The sequence below is a fragment of the Apus apus genome, chromosome 2, assembly GCF_020740795.1.
Source record: "Apus apus isolate bApuApu2 chromosome 2, bApuApu2.pri.cur, whole genome shotgun sequence".
Lineage (NCBI taxonomy): Eukaryota > Metazoa > Chordata > Aves > Apodiformes > Apodidae > Apus > Apus apus.
In genome coordinates, this window is record NC_067283.1 from 152,433,837 (window position 1) to 152,458,038 (window position 24,202).

Here is a 24,202-nt window from a genome sequence, read left to right on the forward strand (position 1 = left end):
ACAAGTTGTCAAGGTGTCAAGACAACATCCAGAGAACAGGCTTAGAGAGGCTGCATTTCCTCGTCTACTCCCTGACAGATATTTTACAATATTTTCCTCTGTATTCAAGATGCAGTGATTTGACACTGCTGCAATCCCTAAGAGTTAATCATGGAAACTGTGGGAAGAAAGATTTGATTATGGTCTAAGGACAGACTGGAAAATGCAAAATAGAATGGGTGAGCAGCTTCAGTAATTAATTTTGAGACCCATGTAATATAAAAGCTGTGAAAATTGATTCTGATTCGGTGCTCTCTAAAACTTGCAATAAATTATTAAGATAATTTATTATAAAAGTAATGCTTCCATAAGATGCTTTGTGAAACTTCACAGCTTCCAGACAACCTGTCAAGAACCACATGCTCATCAAACGTTTCAAAATACTTTTTAATCTACCTCTCCTGTTGATTCCAACTACCTATGAGGGACAATTTAAAACCACCCTTCAATTTTAAATTTGTTCTAAGTACAACATGTCTACATGCTGCAAGTACACACAATTTCTTGTGAACCTACAAAAGAGGTGTAGCCTTCTCTGCCTCTACATAAACAATTAAGACTTTGGTTACTAACCATCACCTTTCTTAATTATGATCTGGAGAGCATTCAGCAGCATTATTGTTAGTTTTCTCTTCAATCATTTACTAGCAAATTAAACACACTGCTTTGTTAAAATGCCTGGAGGAGAGAAGGCTGAGGGGAGACCTTATTAATGCCTACAAGTATCTCAAGGGTGGGTGCAAGGAGGATGGAGCCAGACTCTTCAGTAGTTTCCAGTGACAGGATGAGGGACAATGGGCACAAGCTGGAACATGGGAAGTTCCATTTAAAAAAATATGATGAAAAACTTCTTTACAGTGAGGGTGACAGAGCCCTGGGACAGGCTGCCCAGGGAGGTTGTGGAGTCTCCTTCTCTGGAGACATTCCAGACCCACCTGGATCCAGCCCTGGGTAATGTGCTCTGGGCAATCCTGCTTTAGCAGGGGAGTTGGACTGGATGATCCCTTGAGGTCCCTTCCAACTCTGACAATTCCATGATTCTGTGAAGGTAACTTGATTAATTCAAGTGTTATAAAATGCCTTGAAAATCATGTTTATTATGAAAGAAGAAGTGAAGAATGAATGAAATCAAAGAATGAATGAAAACAAAAACTATTTCTGGACTTTGCCCATGCTGAAGCTTTACCAGCATATGGTTCTTAGAATATTACTGCAAACAGCATCTTTGGAGTTCATGAATAGTCATTTGTTTTCAGTTATTTCTCCAGAGAAGGAAAAGCTAGGTATTGCCTGATACATTAAAACATTGAGCACATTAAGATTTGTCTACAGTTCTAAACTCCTTAATCAAATGTCTCTAATAGATCTTCACTCTTATACATACGAGGCCATCAGGAAAAGATGCCTTTCTCTTGTGGTTGCAGGCAGCAAAGGAAGTTATGTTTGTTTTGCTTTATGTATATATAAGTTTCTGCTGTGAAAGTCATGTACAGCATGAAAAATGCTGGGAACCTCTCACTTAAGACTTCTCATTTGAACGCAGGAGTATCCTGGGCCTGGCCCATTCCAAGGCGAATCAACGCTCTGCTTCAATCTCAGCCTCTTTTGTGCACCGTGTTTGTTAATGCTGCTCTGAAATGCAGAAGGGAACCATCACACTGGGAAGTGCTTGGTCTCAGAATTCTGCTGGCTTGCAAAACGCAGCAACAGAAAGCCAATAAAGATTGAAAAAAAAAAATATCACCCAGCCAGCAACTACAAATGCCTCCATCTGATCATTTTCAAATCTAGGCAGGGAGCTTGCACGACATATGCCTTTGAAGGGTCTTGGTTCTCCTCATTAAACTTTGCAGGCTGTTTCCTTGATTTGAGGATATTAATATGTTCACCTTAAAACCACATCTCTCCCTTCATTTGGTTTGTAGCCCAGCAGAAAGGGAAAATCTGTCATAAATTTTAGACAACGTTGAACTTGCTGGTGTTGAACAAAATTATGTTTTTCATATACTGGTGATTTACTAACCTCCCTAATAGACAACTTCATTTTCCAGGGCTGTCCTAAATCTTAAGATCAATTTTAACATCATATTAAGAACTCTCTGTTCAGTCTTTGACATATTTTCTTTTTTATGATTCCTGGTGTTTTAACTACTTTTCCCTTTCCCAGTCAGTTAATCATATGAAATCATAACCAACACTATTCACCAAGAGCCACTTTCTTCCTCTATCTGACAACCTTCAGAGATGACTTCTAACTCTCAGACCAAAACTTCAATGCCACTAACTTTTAAATTTTATTCTTTGCCTTGGATTTAATGAAAAAAAAGACAGGATTGTCAAATTTACATGAAAAATTAGTTCAATATGCTGTTATAATTTTAGAAATGTAATATTAACTCTAATATGAATTAAATATGCCAAATTTAAAAGAAATCTTGAAGCCCAGCTTTTCTAAATTTGAACAAGAGCCAGTCATTCTTTTAATCAAAACCATGTTAAATATTCATTCATGTTTCAGTGTGAGCACTTATAATACAGTAAACCCTTCAGTGCCACCACCAATATAGCAAAAGCCTTGGAATAATCACAGAATCAATTTTATCACATAATCCTAAGGCAAAATAATCAGCCACTATCTGCAAAGATCATAATTCAACCATGGGCAGTACTGAAGGGGTCACATTAAACCACAAGTTATTCTAACACACAGAAAAGCAAAACTGAAAGTAAGGCAAGGCTGTGACTACAGGGGCATGATTAAGAGAAATAAAAAACATCTGACACTACAGTATTATTATTATATTATATTATTATATTACAGTATTTTTAAAGTCACTTATCAATGACATTAAAACATTGGACGAGGCAGGATGAGAAAAGAAAATCTGTAGAGTATTGCCTTATTAATTCTCTACATTAAGTTTATAGTTCTCAGAAATGTTAATGGTCAAGGAATTTTTAAGACAGCTTGCATAAGTCTCTGTCATTATTGGTGCTCAGTACAGAACCACTAACTGTAAAGGAGCTGATTCTCACAAGACAGGTAAGGTCAGACACTTCAAAATGCCAAGGAAAACCCACAGGGAAAAGAGAACTTGCATTACATCTTAGATGATTTGAAATACATAACACTTCACCATGCCTCTAAGTGCTGAATAGGAAATGCATTCTGACACCAAAAGAATTTAAACTCCAAAATGCAGTTTGTCACATTGTCTACATACATGTGCACACACACACACTCATCCTGGATTGTCCATCCAAGCAACTCCTTGTAACTTGCACCTACCAAACTGAAAAAAAACTTTAATTCCTCCTCCATCCCACACATTAATAACACCAAAATTACCCTGCATTGCCATGAAACACTTTCTGGAGGGATCACAGCATCTTTCCTCATGATGATTGCAGGTAGGACTCTCTGGCTACAGTATCATGAAAACAACTACCAGGGTTTTAAGTGCTGAATTTTTGAAGTTATGATTAATTAAAAATATCTCCACTATTTTGATTTTTTGCTTTTGTTTTCAAGCAAAACCAGGCATTTAATAAAAATAGCCTTTTCAATAATCTCTGCAGTGAGCTACAGCTTCTACATGCACATATTTTTCGTTATACAAAATAGACAATATAGGGATAGTAACTTCAGAATGAGAAACATTAGACATAAAAATAAGTAGACTTCTACAAAACCAGTATTTTCTGCCATCAGAACTTTCTAAAAAGGACATATATATAAGTTGTGGCAAGCCAAGGATTGGATATCCCATAGGATCTCCCTTTCCCTGCATTATTTAATGCAGAAAATTATCATGTAGTTCATAATCAGCAGAGAGATTGTGCTTCAAAAGAGTTTGCAGTTATGAGGCAGGGAGTATCACAGAGTTTTTTTCTGGTGTTCACACATTCTGAAAACTAAAGTAACCAAGGATCTTTAACTGAATTAAGCAGCTTCCTGAGAAATCACCAACTCCACAGACAATCAGATTTCATGGTCAAACAGTGCTATATTCATGTGTTCTCACACGTGCATCAAAGCACCTGTGACATTCACCACATAGGCAGGAACACCAGACACAATCCTATGGCTCTAAAAGCCTCTTTTATTAAGAAAAGAGTGAAATTTGGCATGAAAAGAAAATTAAAAGAAGAAAACCAAGAACTAAAACCAAAAATTAAAAGAAAGCACCATTTTCATCCTGAATGGACCCTCCCATGCAAAAAATGCCAAGGGAAAACATCAAACACAGAGCCCAGGTGACAAACCTGTTGAAGGTCAGTGGCACTTGGCAGAACTAACATGACTCTCAGGTGATTTACATGGGCTCACAAACCACATCTCACACAAAGGCACTGATTTTACAGGACCAGAGCAATCATAGCCAGTCATACAAGCAAGTGATACCAAACCCTTGACCCTCCTGAATAACAGAGGCCAAGTAAGAATTACTTCAGAGCCATATGATTATGGTTAAAGTTCAACATCTTTACTACAACCAACTTTAAACCATTACCAGTTTTAGCCCTCTTATTTATAAACAAAGTGCTTACAAGTTTTAACATTGGACTTGAGGATGGTTCATAGGCTTAAAAAACAAAACCAAGCATTGAAAAAGTACACAAATACTAAAGTTTGGGGTCATTTCACTTGTAATAGTTAATGCAGATAACAGTGATGGATCATTGTTCCTTAAAATCAGTCCTCCCTAGGTCCTCAAATTAAGTAAAATAAGGAGTATAGAGTTAGATTTCCTTTAAAAGCAAATGTTTTGAAAACCATTTTCTGATGAACTGAGGACTTTTTCTGATACTTGCAACTGAAACAGAAGAGTTGGGGATAAAATATCCCATGTTCCAAAGCCTCTAAATAAACCTTGTTAAGAATCTCAGACAGGAGTCACATTATTACAACTGTTCAAAAGAAAATAAATTCAATATGTCACTGCTGGAACATCATTCTAAATGCAAAATTCAGGTAAATTGTTCTTCCTCACTAAACAGAGCAGCAACATTTTCTGTACCTACAAAGTTAGTACTATGAGTGCCTAGAGCATAAGAAATATTTCACAAAGTAAATTAGAAATCCACATGAAAATACTGTAGAGAAATTACTTTAAAGCCACACATTTTCAGGCAAAGGAGATCTTTCAGTAGCACCCACATCTCACAACACAATCAGGACTGCAAATTAAAGGAAAAAGTGTGTAGTCAGGTTTCATATTTACTACCACTGACCAGTCATACTTCAAACAAAACAGACATCAATTTTACATTTATATTGAGCTAAGGAAAATATCTACAGGAAAAGAAAAATCTAGCAAAGTCTGCTGTAACATAGATCATCAGTAAATGAAAACATTCTCATTTTTATGCTGCTAAAAATTACAAGCCCGTGTACCCTCTTAAAAGATCATCAGTAGATTTTTGACATTACTCACCCCACTGGAGAGGAGCCAACTGTAGATGCTCCAGGACCAGCTGATTAAGAACACCTTCCACACTTGCTTCTCCTTCACGCTTCAAGGAAGGGTAAATTGGAATTAAGGAAAATTTTGTTTCAGAGAGAAAAAGAGCATGTCATAGATAGCACTTTTATTATTGCAAATCAAAACTGCAAGCTAGAGGTTCACTAAAGGTTAATGCTACATTTTTGGTCTTATTAATGAATTAATTGGCTAACAATCATAATTGCAGCAGTTTATATCTTCAGAAGATAAAAAGGTAATTCCACTGAGAAGTGTTAAATATAAAGATGCAAAGGTAAAATGTACCTGAACTGTGGTAAAACACAAGGGGAAAAAACTCTGGAAGCTGCAAAAAAGCAGAACCTGTAACTATGTGGTGCAGGATGAGAACTCAAAGTGAGAAATTAAGAGCAATCTGAAAAGAAAAAGGATAAAATTTAATAGAGAAATAGAAAACGGATGAAATGTGGGCTGGGGTGGCTTTGAACAGTGGGTTGGTGTCAGTTCTGTGGAGGTAGAGGGATGTCAGACAATGCAGGGACAGTGTCAGTATCGAGGGCAAACATCATATAAGAATCCTACAGGCACAGAACCTCCAGGCTTCCCTTTCTGCTCACTCCTGTGTGAGCTCAGGAACAAGCTCAGACTGAAGGGAGCAGAAATCAGGAAATTGTTCTTACTCCAAGGACAGCAAAGCACTGAAAGAAACTGTTGGGAAAAGCAGATTCTCTCTTTTTAAAGGGCTTCAAAACAGCACAGCACAAGTGCTGAAATAACAGCACAGGCGATATTCAATGTAGCCCAAAGGTAGTATTATGATAGTATTATCCATCAAAACAAATTGGTAATAATTTCATCTGATGTATCAATCAAAGTAATGTGCATTTTTAACAGGAAGAGCACTGGATTTCTAAATTCCCTGAGTTCAGAAAGGCACTGAAAAGAAAGGGCTGTGAAGCGCATCAGCACCATCTGCTATTTGGCCAAAGCTGCATTCACTGGCTTTTTGTACAATTTTGTACCACAGGGAGCCCCTATCTCATGTAGGTTGAGGGGGAGAAGTGGAGGTGAAGCAAACATGACCCCATTCCAGGTGCATATACAATCTCTGTAAGCCTCCATGTCCTCACACTGGAACTCCTCTGGAAAAACTCCTCTTGTCTTTCCAGCCTGGCTCATGCTTTCCCAGAATGGGAGCATCACACAGGCACAAAATTCAAGACAAGGGCAGGATCCTCTCTGAGACCTGAAAACCTTCCTTATCCAACCTCATAATCTTTAAGGAAACAACCAGAGGTGAACTGATGTCCCACTATAATTAGGGGCTAAACTCCCACCATGACTGAGCAAGGTTTCAAACTGACATCTCCAAAAAGGAGCTTTCCTCAAAAATAGAGGTAAAATAATAAAAGAGTATCTGAGCTTTTATAAACAGCTTCTAAATGTGATCAGTTCTTTTTCTGCAAAACTCTGGAAAGAGAGGCCCATCATCTGACTGATAAAGTATATTATCATTTGTGTCATTTAAAAGAAAATTAACAAGTACTGCAGATAACTAATTTCTACCACAGGACATAATTTGACAGGCTCTCCAGCAGAAAAGTCTTGAAACCTCAGATCAAAATGAGATCTAAAAATTAGTGATTGAGACTCAAGAACAGAAGGAGATGATAGAAGAGGGAAATCAATACATTGCTAGCATTCTTTTTTTAATAATCCTCATTATGCTCTGAAAAATGTCTTAAATAGCCTTTTTTTTTTTTTTTTTTCTCCTAAAAGAACTACAGATGAAGAATTTACAAACCCCCAAGAGTCTGAAAGCAGTAAACATCATTAAAGAAAAGTACCTATTTGGAAAATTGAAGGCAGCAGAAGTCACCTCAGAAAAACATTCCTGCTGAAAAACAAGACCCAGGATACCATCAACCAAACTATAGGATAGAGAGTAGATAATTTGCATTACTTTATAGGCACTGCAGATAAATAATTCTGTTATCACATCTCTAATGAAAGGAATATAAGTGAGAGTAAACACTAATAAAAAGGCAGTATTTAAAAGAAGTTTTAAAACAGAGTGGTTGCCATTAAATATAACATTAAAGTAACTTAACTGTAATTTACTTGCATCTGGCTCACAGCGGTGCCTAGAATATTACAAATTTTTACTGCCTAAAGCTCCATAGAAAGCTTAATGTCTCAGATACCATTATAAAATAACAATAAAAGAGGTGAGTGATTCTCCACACTTCATCATTAGCAAATCCTACCAAAGCATCTCCATGTATTCACAAGGAAAAGACATTTTGCAGTTTCAAATTCAACACAGCTACCGATGATTTCTGAGACCAATACTCAGACTGGGTGCAAAATGTATGCAGAACTGTACCTCAACTAATGAAAAAATGACATCTCTACACTCCTAAATGCTGCGTCCAGTTCTGGTTCCCCAGTTCAAGCCACTGAAAGACAGGATAAAGTTCCCTGGAGGGCTACCAAGATGACAGAGAGCTGAAGCACGTAACATCCACAAAGGAATTGAGAGAACAGGTTTGGTTGTTCTTGAGAAGCCTAAGGAGATATTTAATTACTGTCTATTATAGTGGGAGGGCATAGAGAAGATGGAGCCAGACTTTTCTTGGAGGAGCACAGTGATACAAAGAGGGGCAATGCGCACAACTGCAGAGCAGAGTGTTACACCAGAGCTGAAGAGGTTCCTTCCAACCTGAATTATACAGATAAATGGAAGTACAGACTGCCAAAGGCCAGTCTGACTGTGTGGAATCTAGCTACTGAACCAAACCTCCAAATGTTGTGCTGAGGCTACAAACCTGCTGTTCCATAGCAGGCAGATTCTTGAATGCCTTGGTTGGCTCAGGCCTCACGTCCAACAGTCCCACCTCTGCTGTTAACACCACAAGCAGCAGCCAGGACTGAAGCAGCTGCTTCCCAGTCTCCAGTGCAACTGCTCACGTTTGGCAGCTCAAGACACTCTCATTTGCACAATCAGTCTGCCCCCCCCCCCCCCACCAGCTTCAGTGGGGGCCTCAGAGCCAAGGAAAACACAACGACCAGATGCTGTTTAAAAATGTAACCCAAATATATAAACCAAAACTGACTTTTTCACAGCAGACACTTTTATTTCCTGTTTCTTTAGCAACACATTGTATGTGATAGAAACTGTTTCATCCCGAAAACCTGAATGACAGTCAAATGAACCAGTTATTTCCCTGAGGAAAAGTCTGATCTTTTATAACATCTTGGTTGTCTAATGTGTATCTGGGTACCCACAACTACAACACAACACATTATCTAAACCCAACTGCTTAAAAAATATAACAGACTTTTTTTAAATGGCTTCTGTCTTAAAGATACTTAACGTGCTTTTTTTCTCTCTGCTATGCAGCATTCCACATCTTGCATCCTTCTCAAAGGATTCAATTCCAGTAACATATTTCTCAGCTCTTTGCAAATAAATACAGGTGAAAGCATGCATACAGTCATAAACAAATTAGCAGATGTTCATAAATGAGAATTATACTCATGAAAAACAAATTTTAATAATTAATGATAGCATTTTACTTACAGCAGTAGCCCCAGTCATATTTTAAGCTTTCTGCTTGATTATTATTGTGGTACTTAATTATTAGAACTAATCACAGGCAGTTACTGAGGTTCCTGAATAAGAGTTTTGGAAACAATTGTTGATGCTAAGAAGCTGCATGGAAATGTAAAGCTCCATCCAAGTAAAGTATTTCCAAGGAAACCTTTACAGAAATATAAAGTTCCATAACATGCAAAATTCTCTTAACTGAAGATTATAATTATGATCAAGGTGAAGTCATCAAGAGCTGAACAAATAGAAAAGTGTAAAAAAGTAGAAAAGTAAGTAGAAAAGGGCAAGAGTAGAGTTTTGCATTCGGGGAGAAAAACGCCATGCACCAGTACAGGTTGGGGGCTGAGCTGCTGGAGAGCAGTGTAGGAGAAAGGGATCTGGGGGTCCTGGTGGACAGGAGGATGACCATGAGCCAGCAATGTGCCCTTGTGGCTAAGAAGGCCAATGGCATCCTGGGGTGCATTAGAAAGGGTGTGGTTAGTCGGTCAAGAGAGGTTCTCCTCCCCCTCTATTCTGCATTGGTGAGGCTGCATCTGGAGTATTGTGTCCAGTTCTGGGCCCCACAGTTCAAAAAGGACAGGGAACTGCTTGAAAGAGTTCAGCACAGAGCCACAAAAATGATTAAGGGAGTGGAACATCTCCCTGAGGAGGAAAGGCTGAGGGAGCTGGGTCTCTTAAGCTTGGAGAAGAGGAGACTGAGGGGTGACCTCATCAATGTTTACAAATATGTTAAGGGCGAGTGTCAGGAGGATGGAGCCAGGCTTTGTTCAGTGATGTCCAGTGATAGGACAAAGGGCAATGGGTGCAAACTGGAGCATAGGAGGTTCCACGTAAACATCAGAAAAACCTTATTTCCTGTGAGAGTGACAGAGCCCTGGGACAGGCTGCCCAGAGAGGTTGTGGAGTCTCCTTCTCTGGAGACATTCAAACCCACCTGGACACGTTCCTGTGTGATGTGCTCTGGGTGACCCTGCTCTGGCAGGGGGGTTAGACTGGATGATCTTTCCAGGTCCCTTCCAACCCCTAAGGTTCTGTGATTCTGTGAAAAGTAAATTTCAATACCTGTCATCACGGGTTTGCTGTCAAGCCCAGACAGCCTGTCAAATGAGATGATCCAAGTCTTTGACCAGTACAAAACAATTCCAGAATTCTGACTGGCTACTTAGGTGATGAAATACAAAAACATTATAATAACAATGTGTTCAGAAAAGATGTCAGTGCTCACAAAGCTAATCGTAGAATCATAGCAAATGCTGAGTTGGAAGGGACCCATCAAGATCATCGAGTCCAACTCCTGTCCCTGTGTAGGGCACCCCAAGAATCACACCATGTGCCTGAGAGCATCATCCAAAGGCTTCTGGAACTCAGGCAGGCTTGCTGCTGTGACCACTGCCCTGGGGAGCTTGTTCCAGTGCTCAAACACCCTCTGGGGGAAAAACCTTGTCCTGATACCCAACCTAAACCTCCCCTGATTCAGCTTTCTGCCATTTCCCTGAGTCCTGTCATTGGTCACAGGAGGGAAGAGATCATGACCTGCCCCATCTCTTCCCCTGGTGAGGAAGCCACAGGCTGCAGTGAGGTCACCCCTCAGCCTCCTCTTCTCCAAACTGAATAATCCAAGTGACCTCAGCAGCTCCTTAGATGAAATTCATTGAAGAAAACTTCCAAGTATCACATTGTAAGGAATCAACAAATCTATAAATGTGAGCTGGGGATAATTATTCAGTCAGTTATACTGGAGGACATGCAAAAGAAAAAACAAAAAACAATCAGCCCTGGGGCACTTGCAAAAGAAGTCAAGAATAGTTCTCTGAGCAAATATTATCTGTGAAATGTGGTGAGTACAGCTTTTATTCTGTAAGAAACTTCACCTGCAGTACTGCTTCCAGCTTTGGATCCCACGTATCAAGAAAAATATAGCTGTAGTGCAGAGCAATATCAGCAATATCCCTGAAAGAAAATGTGCTTTGGAAAAGAGTTGGCAATTAGGTTTAAATATAGAAGAAAAAAAAAAAAAGGGGGGGGGGGGAGAAGGGGCACAGAATACAATTTCAAAAATGTAAGAAAACATTGCAAATAGGACAGACTTCACATAAATCACAGAAATTAAGGCTGAAGTGAGAAAAAAATGTCTAAGTATTAGAAAAGTTAAAAATAGAACATGATATTTACGGTCGCCCTGGACGTCTCATTTTTTAAAGGCTGTTAGGGGCAGGTTTAGAATATTTTCAAGAAAACTACTCCAAAGTATTCTAGCCTCATTTCACTGAAATAGCAATTCTTTCACAGTACATTAGAAAATTCCTCTGGCTGCGATCAAACCTGGGAAAAGCAGAAGACAGGGGGAGGAAAAGTTCAGTTTTCCACAGTCATTCTCTGCCCCAGCCCACTGCCTGGCCACACAAATCACTAACTTCTACTGAAAGGCAGTTCCAGAGTCACTGTCCAGCTCTATGCTCAAAGGATGGAAATTTTCAGTATCACCAAGGACATCAACTTCACAGCACTTCTGGACAATCTGTTCCACTGTTTGAGCACCCTCGTTGTGGATTTTTCCTAGTACCTAACTAGAATTTACCTGGCTGCAACTTGCTGCAGTCACCTCGTGACATACCTTGCTGGAAGAATCAGATGTACTTTGTTGGCTGCTGCAACTCTTGGGCTTTCAGAAGGTGGAGGAGGTCCATCACCTCCCATGGATCCCTCTGCTCCCAAGGGCGGCCTCTTGTGCAATCCTGCCCACCAGTGCCTCAAAGTCTCCTCTCTTAAATTTTGTAGTCATAGAACCATCAAATGGTTTGGGTTGGAAGAGACCTTAAAGATCATCTAGTTCCAACTTCCCTGCCATGGGCAGGGACACCTCCCACTAGACCAGGTTGCTCCAAGCCCCATCCAACCTGCCCTTGAACACTTCCAGAGAGGGGGTATCCACAACTTCTCTGGGCAGCCTGTTCCAGTGAATAAGTTCTCCCCAATATCTAATCTAAATCCACCCCCCTTCACTTTGAAACCGTTACACCTCATCCTATTGCTGTATGGCTGTGTAGAAAGTCATTGTCCTGCTACTTGCCCTCCTCACTTCCCTCAGGGTATTAACCTGCACCATCTCAGGGTGACTGTAGCCAAGCCTACCATCAAACTCACCCCTTTAACTGGATCTTAATTGTGTTCAAGTAGCAGATGCCAGACAGCAGATACCAAAGCAAGCCACCCAGCAACTATACACAAACAATGTCTTTAAAGGACTCCAGCAATCTCCTAACCAGCAACTGGAAGACTTCTTCCAGCCATAAAAGTAGCACATCCAGCTTCATTTCTTGCTTGGGTGGCCTGTAACAAATGCAGATCACATTACCCTGTCAGACACCTCTGTTCTTGACTGAAAAGCTTTCAATTAGCCCATTGTGCCTTTCCCAACCTTTCCTTGTGCACTTCATCATCTGCCCAAGCTTCCTAGATAACCCACATCCACCTGTTAATCCACACCTGTTCACTGTGTCTCTGAAATCCTGATGACACCAGAGCTCTGCAACTGCACATTGACCTCCAAGTCCTCCTCCACATGCTTTTGCAAATTCAGGTGTAAGCATCTGACATGGGCTCTCAATCATAATTCAGGTTAGATTTGGAGATCCTAATGCATCACTTTCTCCTTCCCATGCCTCCCCTTTCTTACACTACAGTCTTTGGGGTCCAGCCTGCAAGGAAAGAAGTTTATAACTACACTCCCTAGACTAACAAGTCTGCTGGAAGAGATCTTCTTACCTCACTTTATCAGAAGGGTAAGAAGAGGCACCCAGAGCTAGAGGATGGGGAAAGACTGTTCATTAAGCAGCAGCAAGAGTTATGACAAACAAAAATAGATATAAAACTGATGAATAAATAACTTGGAAGTATTCAAGAGTGAATTGGATGGAGCTTGAATCAACCTGGCCTAATGGGAGGTGTCCCTGCCATGCTTGGGGGTTGAAATTACATGATCTTTAAGGTCCCTTCCAACCCCAACCATTCTACGATTCTATGATTCTTGATGCTTCCCCTTATCCAAACCTCTCTGTGTTTCCTATGAAAAATTCTTTCCACCATCTGAACATTGATAAATCTTTGTTTATTCTTCACCTGCATGTGACCAAATTCTCTGAAGTAATTCTGAATATATTTGAATTTCTGCAGTCAAAATGTAGATGGCACAAACCAACGGAATACTCTGAAGACACAAAGAGAAGTTCACCCTGCCCTTTATCTTCCATATGGGGAACATGACATTTCTTCACTCTAGAATTTGAAGAAGTCACGTACAAAGTATCAGTAAAAAGATGAAAATCTTCAAGCACTCAGCAACAAACACAGCATTTTAGAAACTTTAAAGAACACTCTCTACAGATGCCTTAGTCCGTGAGTCAGAACACAAAGAAAGTCCCTGAAAAAAATATAAAATTTCTTTTAAAATGTTTAGAAACTATGAAGAGAAGCATCTTTTGGAAATACTCACCACCTTAATCCTACATTTGCTCTGTCTGGTCAAATCCTGTGTTAAAACAAACCCCAGCTGATGAGCTGATACCGATGCCATCGAACAGATGCTAAATCACAAGACAGCATGTTCTTAATTTAAATTGTCTCAATACACCTATAATTTCCAAGTTACACTACATTACATTTTTCTTAATTGAAATGGCATGGCAGTAAGCTTCCTCATAAGGTCAATTTTCCTAATAATTTTCATTTTCTCAAAAATGTCCAAAGGTTGAATTGAATAATATGCTGTGTTGTCTTTCCCTCCTGCCTTCAGTCCTCCAGCAGTAAATGAAAACTGATCAAGGCTTGCAGTACTTTCACAAATGAAGCTCTGAATATCTCATCAATTGAAGCCCTTAATACCTCCCTGAGTAAGCCAAGGAAAATGAACTTTCCATACTGGAAAATGCTTCTCCAGCCATACAGGTGCAACCTGAAATCCTCATCCTTTTTGAACTGTTTTTGACCCTCACAGGAGTTTCATATAACTAACTTCCCAGTGCAGTCAGTGTCATCCACACATGTAAAATGTGAAGCCTTTGTTTATTGTTATCATTCTACGATCACAGAATCACAGAATGGTTTGGTTGGAAGGGACCTTAAAGATCATCTAGTTCCAACCTCCCTGCCATGGGCAGGGACACCTCCCAGTAGACCAGGCTGCTCCAAGCCCCATCCAACCTGCCCTTCAACACTGCCAGGGATGGGGCAGCCACAGCTTCCCTGGGCAACCTGTGCCAGCATCTCACCTTAAAGATGTTTCTTTAAGGATTTTTAAACACGTGCAAATTGCTGCCTTTTTCAGATCTAAGAACAGAAAGAACATTTGTAACAAATCTTACAAACACAGGAATTAGTGCCTGCACTGAATTCAATACACCAGATTCATTCTTTGTTCTACTGGTGGTGTCTTAAGGTACTGACTGACATGTCAGCCATGATAGTTTCAGTATGAAAATTAGGTTTAAATACAGAACACAGAATGGATGTAAACAGTGTTGCTCGGCAACAGAAATGAATGAGGATGTATTTTTACACCCTGATAAAATTATTACAACCATGTATTCCATTCCAGCAGAAGCATTCAGCTATGGTATCAAAGAATATTTGTATCTTTCCATAACATGGAAATTTTCTAAGTGAATTCTGGTTAAATATTGACATTTTTGCATGAATGAAATTCTTTCTGAAATGGGGCTTAGGGAGCCTGGACAGAACCAGACACTAGGAACCTCATTTATGTCTCAACTTTTGCCTTTGACTAATCCAGTGAAGCTGATTTAATAATTAGTACTTAAAATTCATTTCAGTTCACTAGATAAAAGCACAATTAAAAGTACAAAAAAAGGCATCTCTAAATATAAACCACAATTCAATTGTCACTTTTTTCTCATATCCTGCCACACACTATCATGGGAATTTGAGGATGATCTGAGTGAAAAATATAAATCTCCTGGAAGATGCTGAGTATCAACACCTGTCTTGGGGGCTGCTGGCTGCACAGAACATTGCCCTGATGAAAATAATGAAAACCTGTATGTTTCAGAAATCAAGCAAGTTATTTTTTATGGAAATTACAAAATTTGGTTTATTTTGCCTCTAAACTGAATGCAATGTGTTACTACTAATAATAAGGCATTTATTTTACTTCCTTTAGAATTATTATGGGAATTTCATCTTTAGGATGACTACACCATCATACAAGTCCTTCCTAAGCCTTAAAATGTCTACCTAAGAGCAGTTCTCTTATTAAATCTGTAAAGAGGACTTCTAAATAAATTATTAAAATGTGTTCTAATTTCTCCAAATTTAAATAAATACTTATAAACTCTTCAAAGCTTCATGTATTTTTTCATGATTCAGTTGCTTGGTGGGGGTAGAACAGAAAAATCTGACTTTGTAAAACTACAACTTATCAATCCTAATTATACTTCACCAGTTCCCTAGAAGTTGAGAAAAACACACCAGGTTTGTGGCAGGATCAAAAAGCCATGATAGTAAGACCCAAGCATCATCTAAACAATATACAGCACAATTAACCTTAAACAGTCTATAATTACTATACACTTCATAGTTCTAATTACTTTTCAGTAACACTGCTATAAAGTGAGTTGAATTATAAAATGTGTCATAGGGCATCTATTTATATATTTTTAAAAGCAAGAATTTATGCAAGGATATAATTTTCCAGCAAATATCCAGCTTGCTGTTAATCTCCAGACCTTTTGCTTGCTGCCTTTCTTCTTCCAGCTGCTTTGCGTTGGCAAACTGTGTCCCATCAGCAGGGGATTCTGGGAAGCTCTCAAAACTGAACTTGTCAACTTGGATAGCCATACTGTAGCACAGGGAAAAAGAAAGAGGAAAAAAGCAGGATTTTTACTATGGCAACGTTTCAGATGTTACTTTTGCAGTAAAAATACCAGTGGGCAATCAAGCACCACGCTATTAGCAAACTTGTCCTGGTCGTAACTACTCCAAACACCAGTGATATATAAGCCATACAATAAACAAGTCCAAGTCTACTGAAGATGGTAAGATTTTTTACAAATCATCAATCAACATCTTAATGCTTTTGAGAGTGGCACACCAGGCACCTGGAAGTGTTCAAGGGCAGGTTGGATGGGGCTTGGAGCAAGCTGGTCTGGTGGGAGGTGTCCCTGCCCATGCAGGGGGGTTGGAGCTAGATGATCTTTAAGGTCTCTTCCAACCCAAACCATTCTAGGATGGTTTTGCAGTTGCAATGAGATGACCTTATTGTGGATCTGCAGAGGTTCATCTGCCTTCACTCCTGGTATGTAAAAGCTCGTGGTGTGCTTAATACTTGCTGAAAAAAAACAGCAAGACCGGCTCAAACGCTGATGAACATACTATTTAAAGTAGATTCTTAATCCCATACTATTTAAAGTAGATTCTTAATCCCAAACTATACAGAAGAGCCAATATTATATACAAAAGTGTCTCCTGAAGTGAACAGAAACAGACTGAGAAAGCTATGTCCATCCACTTCATGGGTTTTACAGGACAACTTCCTAATTTTTCCTTTAAATATTTCCTTACAAAACTCAGGCAGGAAAGATAAAATAACCACAGTTCTAGGGCTTCAATGTGGCCCTTGGCTTTTTGTTTGAGAGGATGTTTCCATCTTGTGTAATCTACCTTCATGAATTACAGGCAATATTAATTTCAGTATCATAGTCTAATTCATTGGAAGTAAAAGGTTAAATAATTCCTTTATTAAATGTACAGTAAGGCATAAAAGCAAATTAAATTAAATATATTATGCTATAATGCATACTAAACACTTATATGTAAAACTAGAATGACTAATCTAATATAAAGGGAATTTAGACCAGCTCACATCACATGAAATGTGGTTATAGCAGATCTAATACACTGTGCTGCCAAAACAATTTTAATTTCCTGAATCGTCTGAAATAGAAAAATAATTAGGGAAGAATTAAAATATATTGCTCTTGAGATGACTTTGCACATAAGGAAAACAGATGACCAAGCAGCAGCTCTGAAAAGCATTTGTGATGAAATGGAACTACAGTCTAAGGGGTATGGGAAGGGCATTTCACAGGAACACAGAATTATTATTATTGTTATTATTCCTTTACCTGTTTCTACACATAAAGAAGAAAACATATTCCATAAATGTTTCCAAAAGGAAAGTGCTAGTGAGAAAAGTCAACAAGAAAGGGCTTTGAAACCCTGCAGACCAGAAGAGATTTTCCATAATTAGCATTAATTTAAGAAAATCTTGACCCTAAAAGAAATTGACGAAAAAACACACAGTAATTACAAGAACAAGGACTAATCTAGAGCTTATGAACTTTACTGTGGAAAAGATGAATTCAAATCTAACCATCTCAGGAGAAGCTGTTAATGTTCCAAAACTACCTTCATCATTACAAACTACAAATACAGCACAGATACAAACATGGCATAATGCTGTTTCTGTCAACTGTGTCTTCTGCAGACACCTTTGCTGATCTTCACATTTAAACATCAAAAAAAGGAGAGAAATTAATCTATTCCTCTCTAACGGGAGGTTTTGTTTAGGCTATTTTTCCTACAGCAAGAGATCATTAAGTGTTCTTCATTTGCATGCAAAGTCCATCATGTGCTGGACATCTAAAAAAAGCTAAGACGAGCTACTGAAGAGGATTGCAATAACTGCAGGGATCAAGTCAGAAATAAAGAATGCAATAAAGACACCTAGATACCATCTGTAGAGTGGGTTTTTTTAAAAAAGACCAGGTCTGAAAGTATGACTAATGCCATCAGTTCTTACTGCAGCTTAAATATGTTCTATTCAACATCTTTATTAATGACCTGGATAAGGGGAATCGAGTCCACCTTTAAAAAATTTGTGGATGACACCAAGTTGGGGGGAGTGTCCATCTGCTGGAGGGTAGGAAGAAGATGCAGGAGGAGTTGGACAGGCTGGATTGATGGGTTGAGGCCCAATGGCATGAGGTTCAACACGACCAAGGGCAGGGTCCTGCACGTGGGACACAACAACCCCAGGCAAAGCTACAGGCTGCAGGAAGAGTGGCTGAAGAAAAGCCCAGTAGAGAGGGACCTGGGGTTGCTGGCTGACACCTGGCTGAACATGAGCCAGCATGTGCCCAGGTGGCCCGGAAGGCCAATGGCATCCTGGCTTGTATCAGGAATATCATGTTATCAAATATATTCTAAAATAAAGACTTGTCCAGACATTGGGAGTTATTGACAGTGGCCAGCAGGAGTAGGGATGTGATTCTCCCCCTGTACTCAGCCCTGGTGAGGCTGCACCTGGAGTCCTGTGTCCAGTTCAGGGCCCCTCACTTCAAGAAGGATCTTGAGGTGCTGGAGCAGGTCCAGAGGAGAGCAACAAGGCTGGTGAAGGGACTAGAGGGAAAGTCTTATAGGGATGGGCTGAGGGAGCTGGGGTTGTTTAGCCTGCAGAAGAGGAGACTCAGGGGGGACCTTATTACTCTCTTCAACCACCTGAAGGGAGGTTGGAGTCAGGTGGGGTCAGGCTCTTTTTCCAAACAACTAGCAACTAGAGGGCCTGGCCTGAAGCTGCTCCAGGAGAGGTTTAGGCTGGAGTCTAGTGGTGGAGTCACCATCCCTGGAGGTGTTCAGGGAAAGGCTGGATGTGGCACTTAGTGCCATGGTCTGGAGATGTGGTGGTGTTGGTCATAGGTTGGACTTGATGATCTCAGAGGTCTTTTCCAGCCTCAGTAATTCTGTGATTCTGCAAATGCAGGTTGAGTTCCCTGAACTTTGCATGGGCAATGCATGTGGAAGACAGAGACACAACTGGAAGATTATGAAAACATTTTTTGCCTTTGTTTCTGAGCTTATTTCATCACTGTTGTACATGAGCAGAGGAAAACCCAGGACTTGATTTCTGCTATGTACACAGTACTGCTTAAATCCTCAAACAGTCACAGTTAGTTACCTATAGTCATATTCAAATTATCTTCGTTGCAAACAGTCAAAACATATTTAGAATCCATCTCCCAACAGGCCTGGAAAATAGCTCCCATCTAATTGTTGTGCCACACTTCTCTAAGTGAATGATACATTAGAAAAACATTCCTTCCTGACAATATTTAATATTTAATTGAGGGTATTCAGATTGCATTCCTCTGTTAATGGATCATTACTGCCAATAAAGGACATCTTTTTTCTGAAAATTAAATATGCACGGAAGCACTTTTTTCCCCCAACAGTCTTAAAGAAATCCACACCAGCTTGAGGAATATAGCCTAGATTGCTCTTAGCAACAGTTCATTTTACAGCAATTTTGAAATAACTTTTATTGAGCTGTAAGGTATGGAAAACTTCAGTAAACAAGGCTCTTAGTACCCAGAACCTATAGGAATTTTACAAATTTTTTACCCATCTTTTTATATACTCTGTATATACTGTATTGAGCACAGTGGCACCTCATGTCACATGGGAAGATACAAAACCACCCCCAACAACATCCTTGCCAGCTAGAAAGTGAAAAGGTCTGATTAAAAGAGAATTATGGAGAGGAAAAACAATCTCACAAACCAATATGATGACTACAGCTGTAGGCAGAATGTATGAAAGCAACAGAGAGAAAATTTGTCAAGACTATAGTGACACACATAAAGCATGACAAAATTTAACCCTCCCTCTTTTTCTCAAGCATATATGCCTTTCATCACCAGTGTTCTACTTCTTCTTGTGCTAAAATACCCATCTCGAGTTTTGTCTTTGCATTTTTTAAGAATATTGTTACTTGGGTATTTATTCCTCAGCCCATGGGATGTGTAGCACATTGGAAGACTTTCCACAAAAATCAAGACAAAAAATAAACACCATAACCTAAATCAGTCACTCATCCTTAAAAATCTACCCCTACACATACCCAGCTTCTTCGCTTTCTTTGTAACACACTGATTTCTTCCATCTCAAAAGAACCATTTCACCAGTTAGGTATTAATGACTGGATGAACAATTGCTGAAGCCAGTTGATTGAAGGAGAAAATAGATAAACTGGGCATTGGGTTACAATCACCCACTTAAATAAATAAATAATTTTCCCCCAGTTTTTAAGTGATTTGTAGAGGTGACATGGGCTTTATTCTACAAGAAGTAGAAGCCAGTGAATCACAGAATCACTTAGGTCAAAAAAGACCTTCAAGATCATCAAGTCCAACCATTAACCCTACTATACCTAGGCCAGCACTAAGCCATATTCCCAAGCACCACATCTAGATGACTTCTAAACACATCCAGGGATGGTGACTCAACCATCTCCCTGGGCAGAATGTTCCAATGTCTGAAAATCCTTCCAGTGAAAAAGTTCTTCCTAATGTCTAGTCTAAACCTCCCCTGGTGCAGCTTGAGGCCATTTCCTCTTGTTCTATCCCCAGTTACTTGGGAGAAGAGACCAGCACCTGCCTCTTTACAACCTCCTTCCAGGTAGGTGTAGAGGGCAATGAGGTCTCCCCTCAGTGAAAGGCAACCACTTGACCATTGCCCAACTTTGTTCCTTGTATCGAAGTCATGAAACTGAAATGCATTTTAGCTGTAAAAGTCTTTCTCCACTTCTCCCTACATATGCTTACAGCCTGGCTCTTGTTAAGAGTTCTCTGCACTTCTTTTCTCCCCGTGTTTGTTGCAAAACATAAGAATCTACAGAATCTATGCAGAAAGAAGTAAAAAAATAAGACAATTCCTATTGAAACAGGCATTCAGTTCCTTACAAACAGCTTGGATAATGATGGCTCCTGTTGTGCACAGGTAACTCTATACACATCACCTTGCCCTTCACAGTAATTACATCTCAGGGAAGACAAGAAAGACCTTAAAAAGCAGAGGTTTAAACACAGACTTGCTCCAGGAAAAGGGACTAGAATTTCATTTTAACCACCTTTGCCTCCTAGGTAGCTATCCAAATTTCCTCCAAGAAGAGCTGTCAATAAATCATGAGACATTTGTATAAAAACACTGCATTATGTAAAAATATTTAATAGCTAACCCTGCAAATGCAAAACAGGTTTTGTTTCTCTCTGGGTAACCTTGCTTGTGCAGGACGAGGGATAAAGAAACAACAGTTCTCATGAATAATGAAACACTCATGTTTTGAAACTAGTGGGTTGTCATGAAAGGAGCCCAAGCTGTTGTGACAGCTCCTCAGACAACCAAGCATCGTTACAGGGATGCAAATTACTCAAATACAAATTAAATGAATGAAGAGGAGAAGGTCAGCTCATTGGCAATGCTGATGGTACGTCTGCACGCTGTCGTCTCACGTCACCTGTCAGGATGACTTACAGGGGAAAAAATGACAAAGATTGTGTCAGGGCAGCAGACATTTCAATGACACTTATCTGAAGTCCTAGGAAAGGAAGAGTAGAAACTTATTAAAGACACCAGAGGGTTCATTTCACCACCTCTCATGAGTTTTAACTTTACTGGAAATATTGCTCTGTACTGACCGCAAAATACACCATGGAAAGTGAAAAACCTTCCTTTAAATGGCATCATGACTGTTCCTGAGCCGTCCCTCTTTACACTGCCAGTTACAATCAAGCAATACCAACAGTTTCACGGAAGTGGCAACTACCAGATAAATTTAATAGGTGAAAAATCCAGCAAGGCAGTATTGCCTGTAGCCCTGCAAACACCTGCCCCTGCTCTGGCTGGAGAGCAGGCAAGTCCCAGGTGTACCCTGTCCCTCAGTGATGCACCTCAGTTCTTTGCATGGTCTCATCTCAAGTAAGAGGCTGAATTTATAAAGTGAAATTAAAGATGTCACACTCTCCAAACAAAACAGGGCTAAAAGCAGGCATGGTATTAAAAGAAAAGCAGCAATCTGGTTAACGTAACAAGATTTTATCTTTCATTAAGTACATAAAGTACTGCTGCTTAGGTTGGAAGAATAAAATCTAGAGACAGTCCTTATTCAATTATCTTTAGGAAGAAATGACATAACAGGAACCCAAAAACTCTGCCTCATGACTAACTACCTATTTAAATACTACCATCCACAGATGAGCTTGCAAGCTGTTCCAATAATGAAGCTGAAAGGAGGTAGCTGGGGACTTTGTTCAATATTATGCTTCCTGTCCATCCTTCTTTCTTCTAGAAGTAGACAGCAGGGACACAGAGCCAGACCATTTTACTACTACTTATGCAAAATCCTTATGTATATAAATAATCCCTCTATAGTTAATGGCTTTAAAATTCAGGAGAAGGCAGAAGAGAGGATGACACTCTTGCTCTCACTTGCTTGAGGGGAAAAATGCATAAAGACATGCCTACTTTAAAAAAAGAAACTTAACTTGATTCTTCCATTGTTTAATCTCAGTAATAAATTTTTAGAACATGTCTCAGGTACATAATTCCACCCTAAATGCAAGTTCTGGAGCTGATATAAAAATAGTAGAGTAGTGGCAGCAGACAATAATTTACAGGCAAAGTGAGACCTCAAGAATCAAATGTATCCCAGGATGAAAATGAAACACTCAACTCAAATTAACATATACCTTGTATTTACTTCTGATTATTTCACTGCTTTACAAGTGCAATCTAGATTTCATTCACTAGTATAAAATACAACTGTAAAAATAAGTAGCTCAAGTGATCCATAAGTAATGATCTCTCCTCCTGCCCTAAAACTGACTTCATAAAGCAAAAGGATTGGTTTAATATCTGAACTATGCAGAGCAAAAGGTATTTTTTTTTTCTATTAATCTTGGAAAGGTCAATTAAATTAAAAGAATTTGCATTTAAGGAATTAATTATTTATTTAAAATAATTGAAGAGGAGATAAAAGTCAAATTCTAGTGCTCCAGCCTCTAAAAATTCCACAGCTTATACTTATCTGATCCACAGCATTTCAGATGATAAGAAGTTAAACCAGGAAAGAATAACTCCACTGTATATAATGTAATATTTGAAAATGGAACAGTGTGAAGAGATGTGAGATATATAAATCTTTGGTTTAAATGATATTATACTATGCATGCTGAGAATCTGGCTTTTTAATTTGTAGCTCCAAATCTGAAAACCATAAACTGGAAATGAAGAGGCATAATAATTATCTTCTACTTGCATCTTTTTTCTCTTGCCCATTTCAATAATTTGGATTTCTATGGCAATCACCACCCAGCACAACTGTTAACTGCTTAATGAAACAAGAAATTCAAAATAATAATAATGGTAATAGCCTAGTCTACAAATACAACAATTTCTATAGGAGGCATAAGAGGCTAATAATCAATTGTCATTCACTCCATTAGGAACTCTAGAAAAGCCTAATCATGATAAAACTTGATGATTGAGTTCAATATCCTCCCTTTATTTATCACAGCTGAACTAAGCAAGGACAGTAATCCTGTCATTATCCAAAATAATGCCATCCTGTGCCTCCTACCTTTCCTCCAGCGAATATTAATAATCAGGGAAACAAATTTCAAAATGCCTATGTTCATATGTTGTTGCTCATTTGAATAATTCAGTATTGCTCTTCTATGTCAGAAAGCTCAAAAGAAAAACATATAAATTAAAAACCCGGAATTTTGTGCCAGATTTAACAAACAAGACCAAAACACCTCGTTCTACAGTCATGCCTTGTCATGCTTCTCACTCTCCTAATCTTCTCAGGAAAAGACAGAGAAGACTGCCCATCCCAAAAAATAAAGAGCACAAGGCAAGCATCTCTGTTATGTTCAGAGCATCTTTTCCAGGGAGTCTTAAGTGAAGGAATCAGGTGCTCACCTGCTCCAGCCCTTATCTTCCTTCTGACTCTGCACCCACCTAGCATTAAGGAACCTGGGACAAAACACCAAGTGTCTCTGCTTTTGGAACACTCCAAAGAAACCAGGAACACAGGTAAGGAACACTGTGGTCAGGAATGACCACCAGATCACTTTATAGCATGGGCTGTGTCCTGTCCCAACACTGATGGGCACAGCACTATGGTGGAGGTGGGACTGTGTAGGACCTACATGGGACAGCAAGTCTCTCAGAAGGGGCTCAGAGCCTCTTGAAAATTATAAACTTTCTCTTCAGAGAAAAAGCTTTAAATTCT

The 24,202-nt window shown here is 39.3% G+C and overlaps 1 protein-coding gene across 2 annotated transcripts in view; it reads right to left on the minus strand.

The window, feature by feature from the left end:
- TRAPPC9 (trafficking protein particle complex subunit 9) overlaps positions 1-24,202 on the minus strand; it is a 485,651-nt gene that overhangs the window by 252,268 nt on the left and 209,181 nt on the right. For both annotated transcript variants that reach the window (XM_051612453.1, XM_051612451.1), the window contains 2 exons: positions 15,817-15,970; positions 5,478-5,568 (listed from right to left, as the gene is read on the minus strand). In XM_051612453.1, the coding sequence (XP_051468413.1) occupies positions 5,478-5,568; positions 15,817-15,970 (245 nt within the window). The remainder of the gene's footprint in view (positions 1-5,477; positions 5,569-15,816; positions 15,971-24,202) is intronic.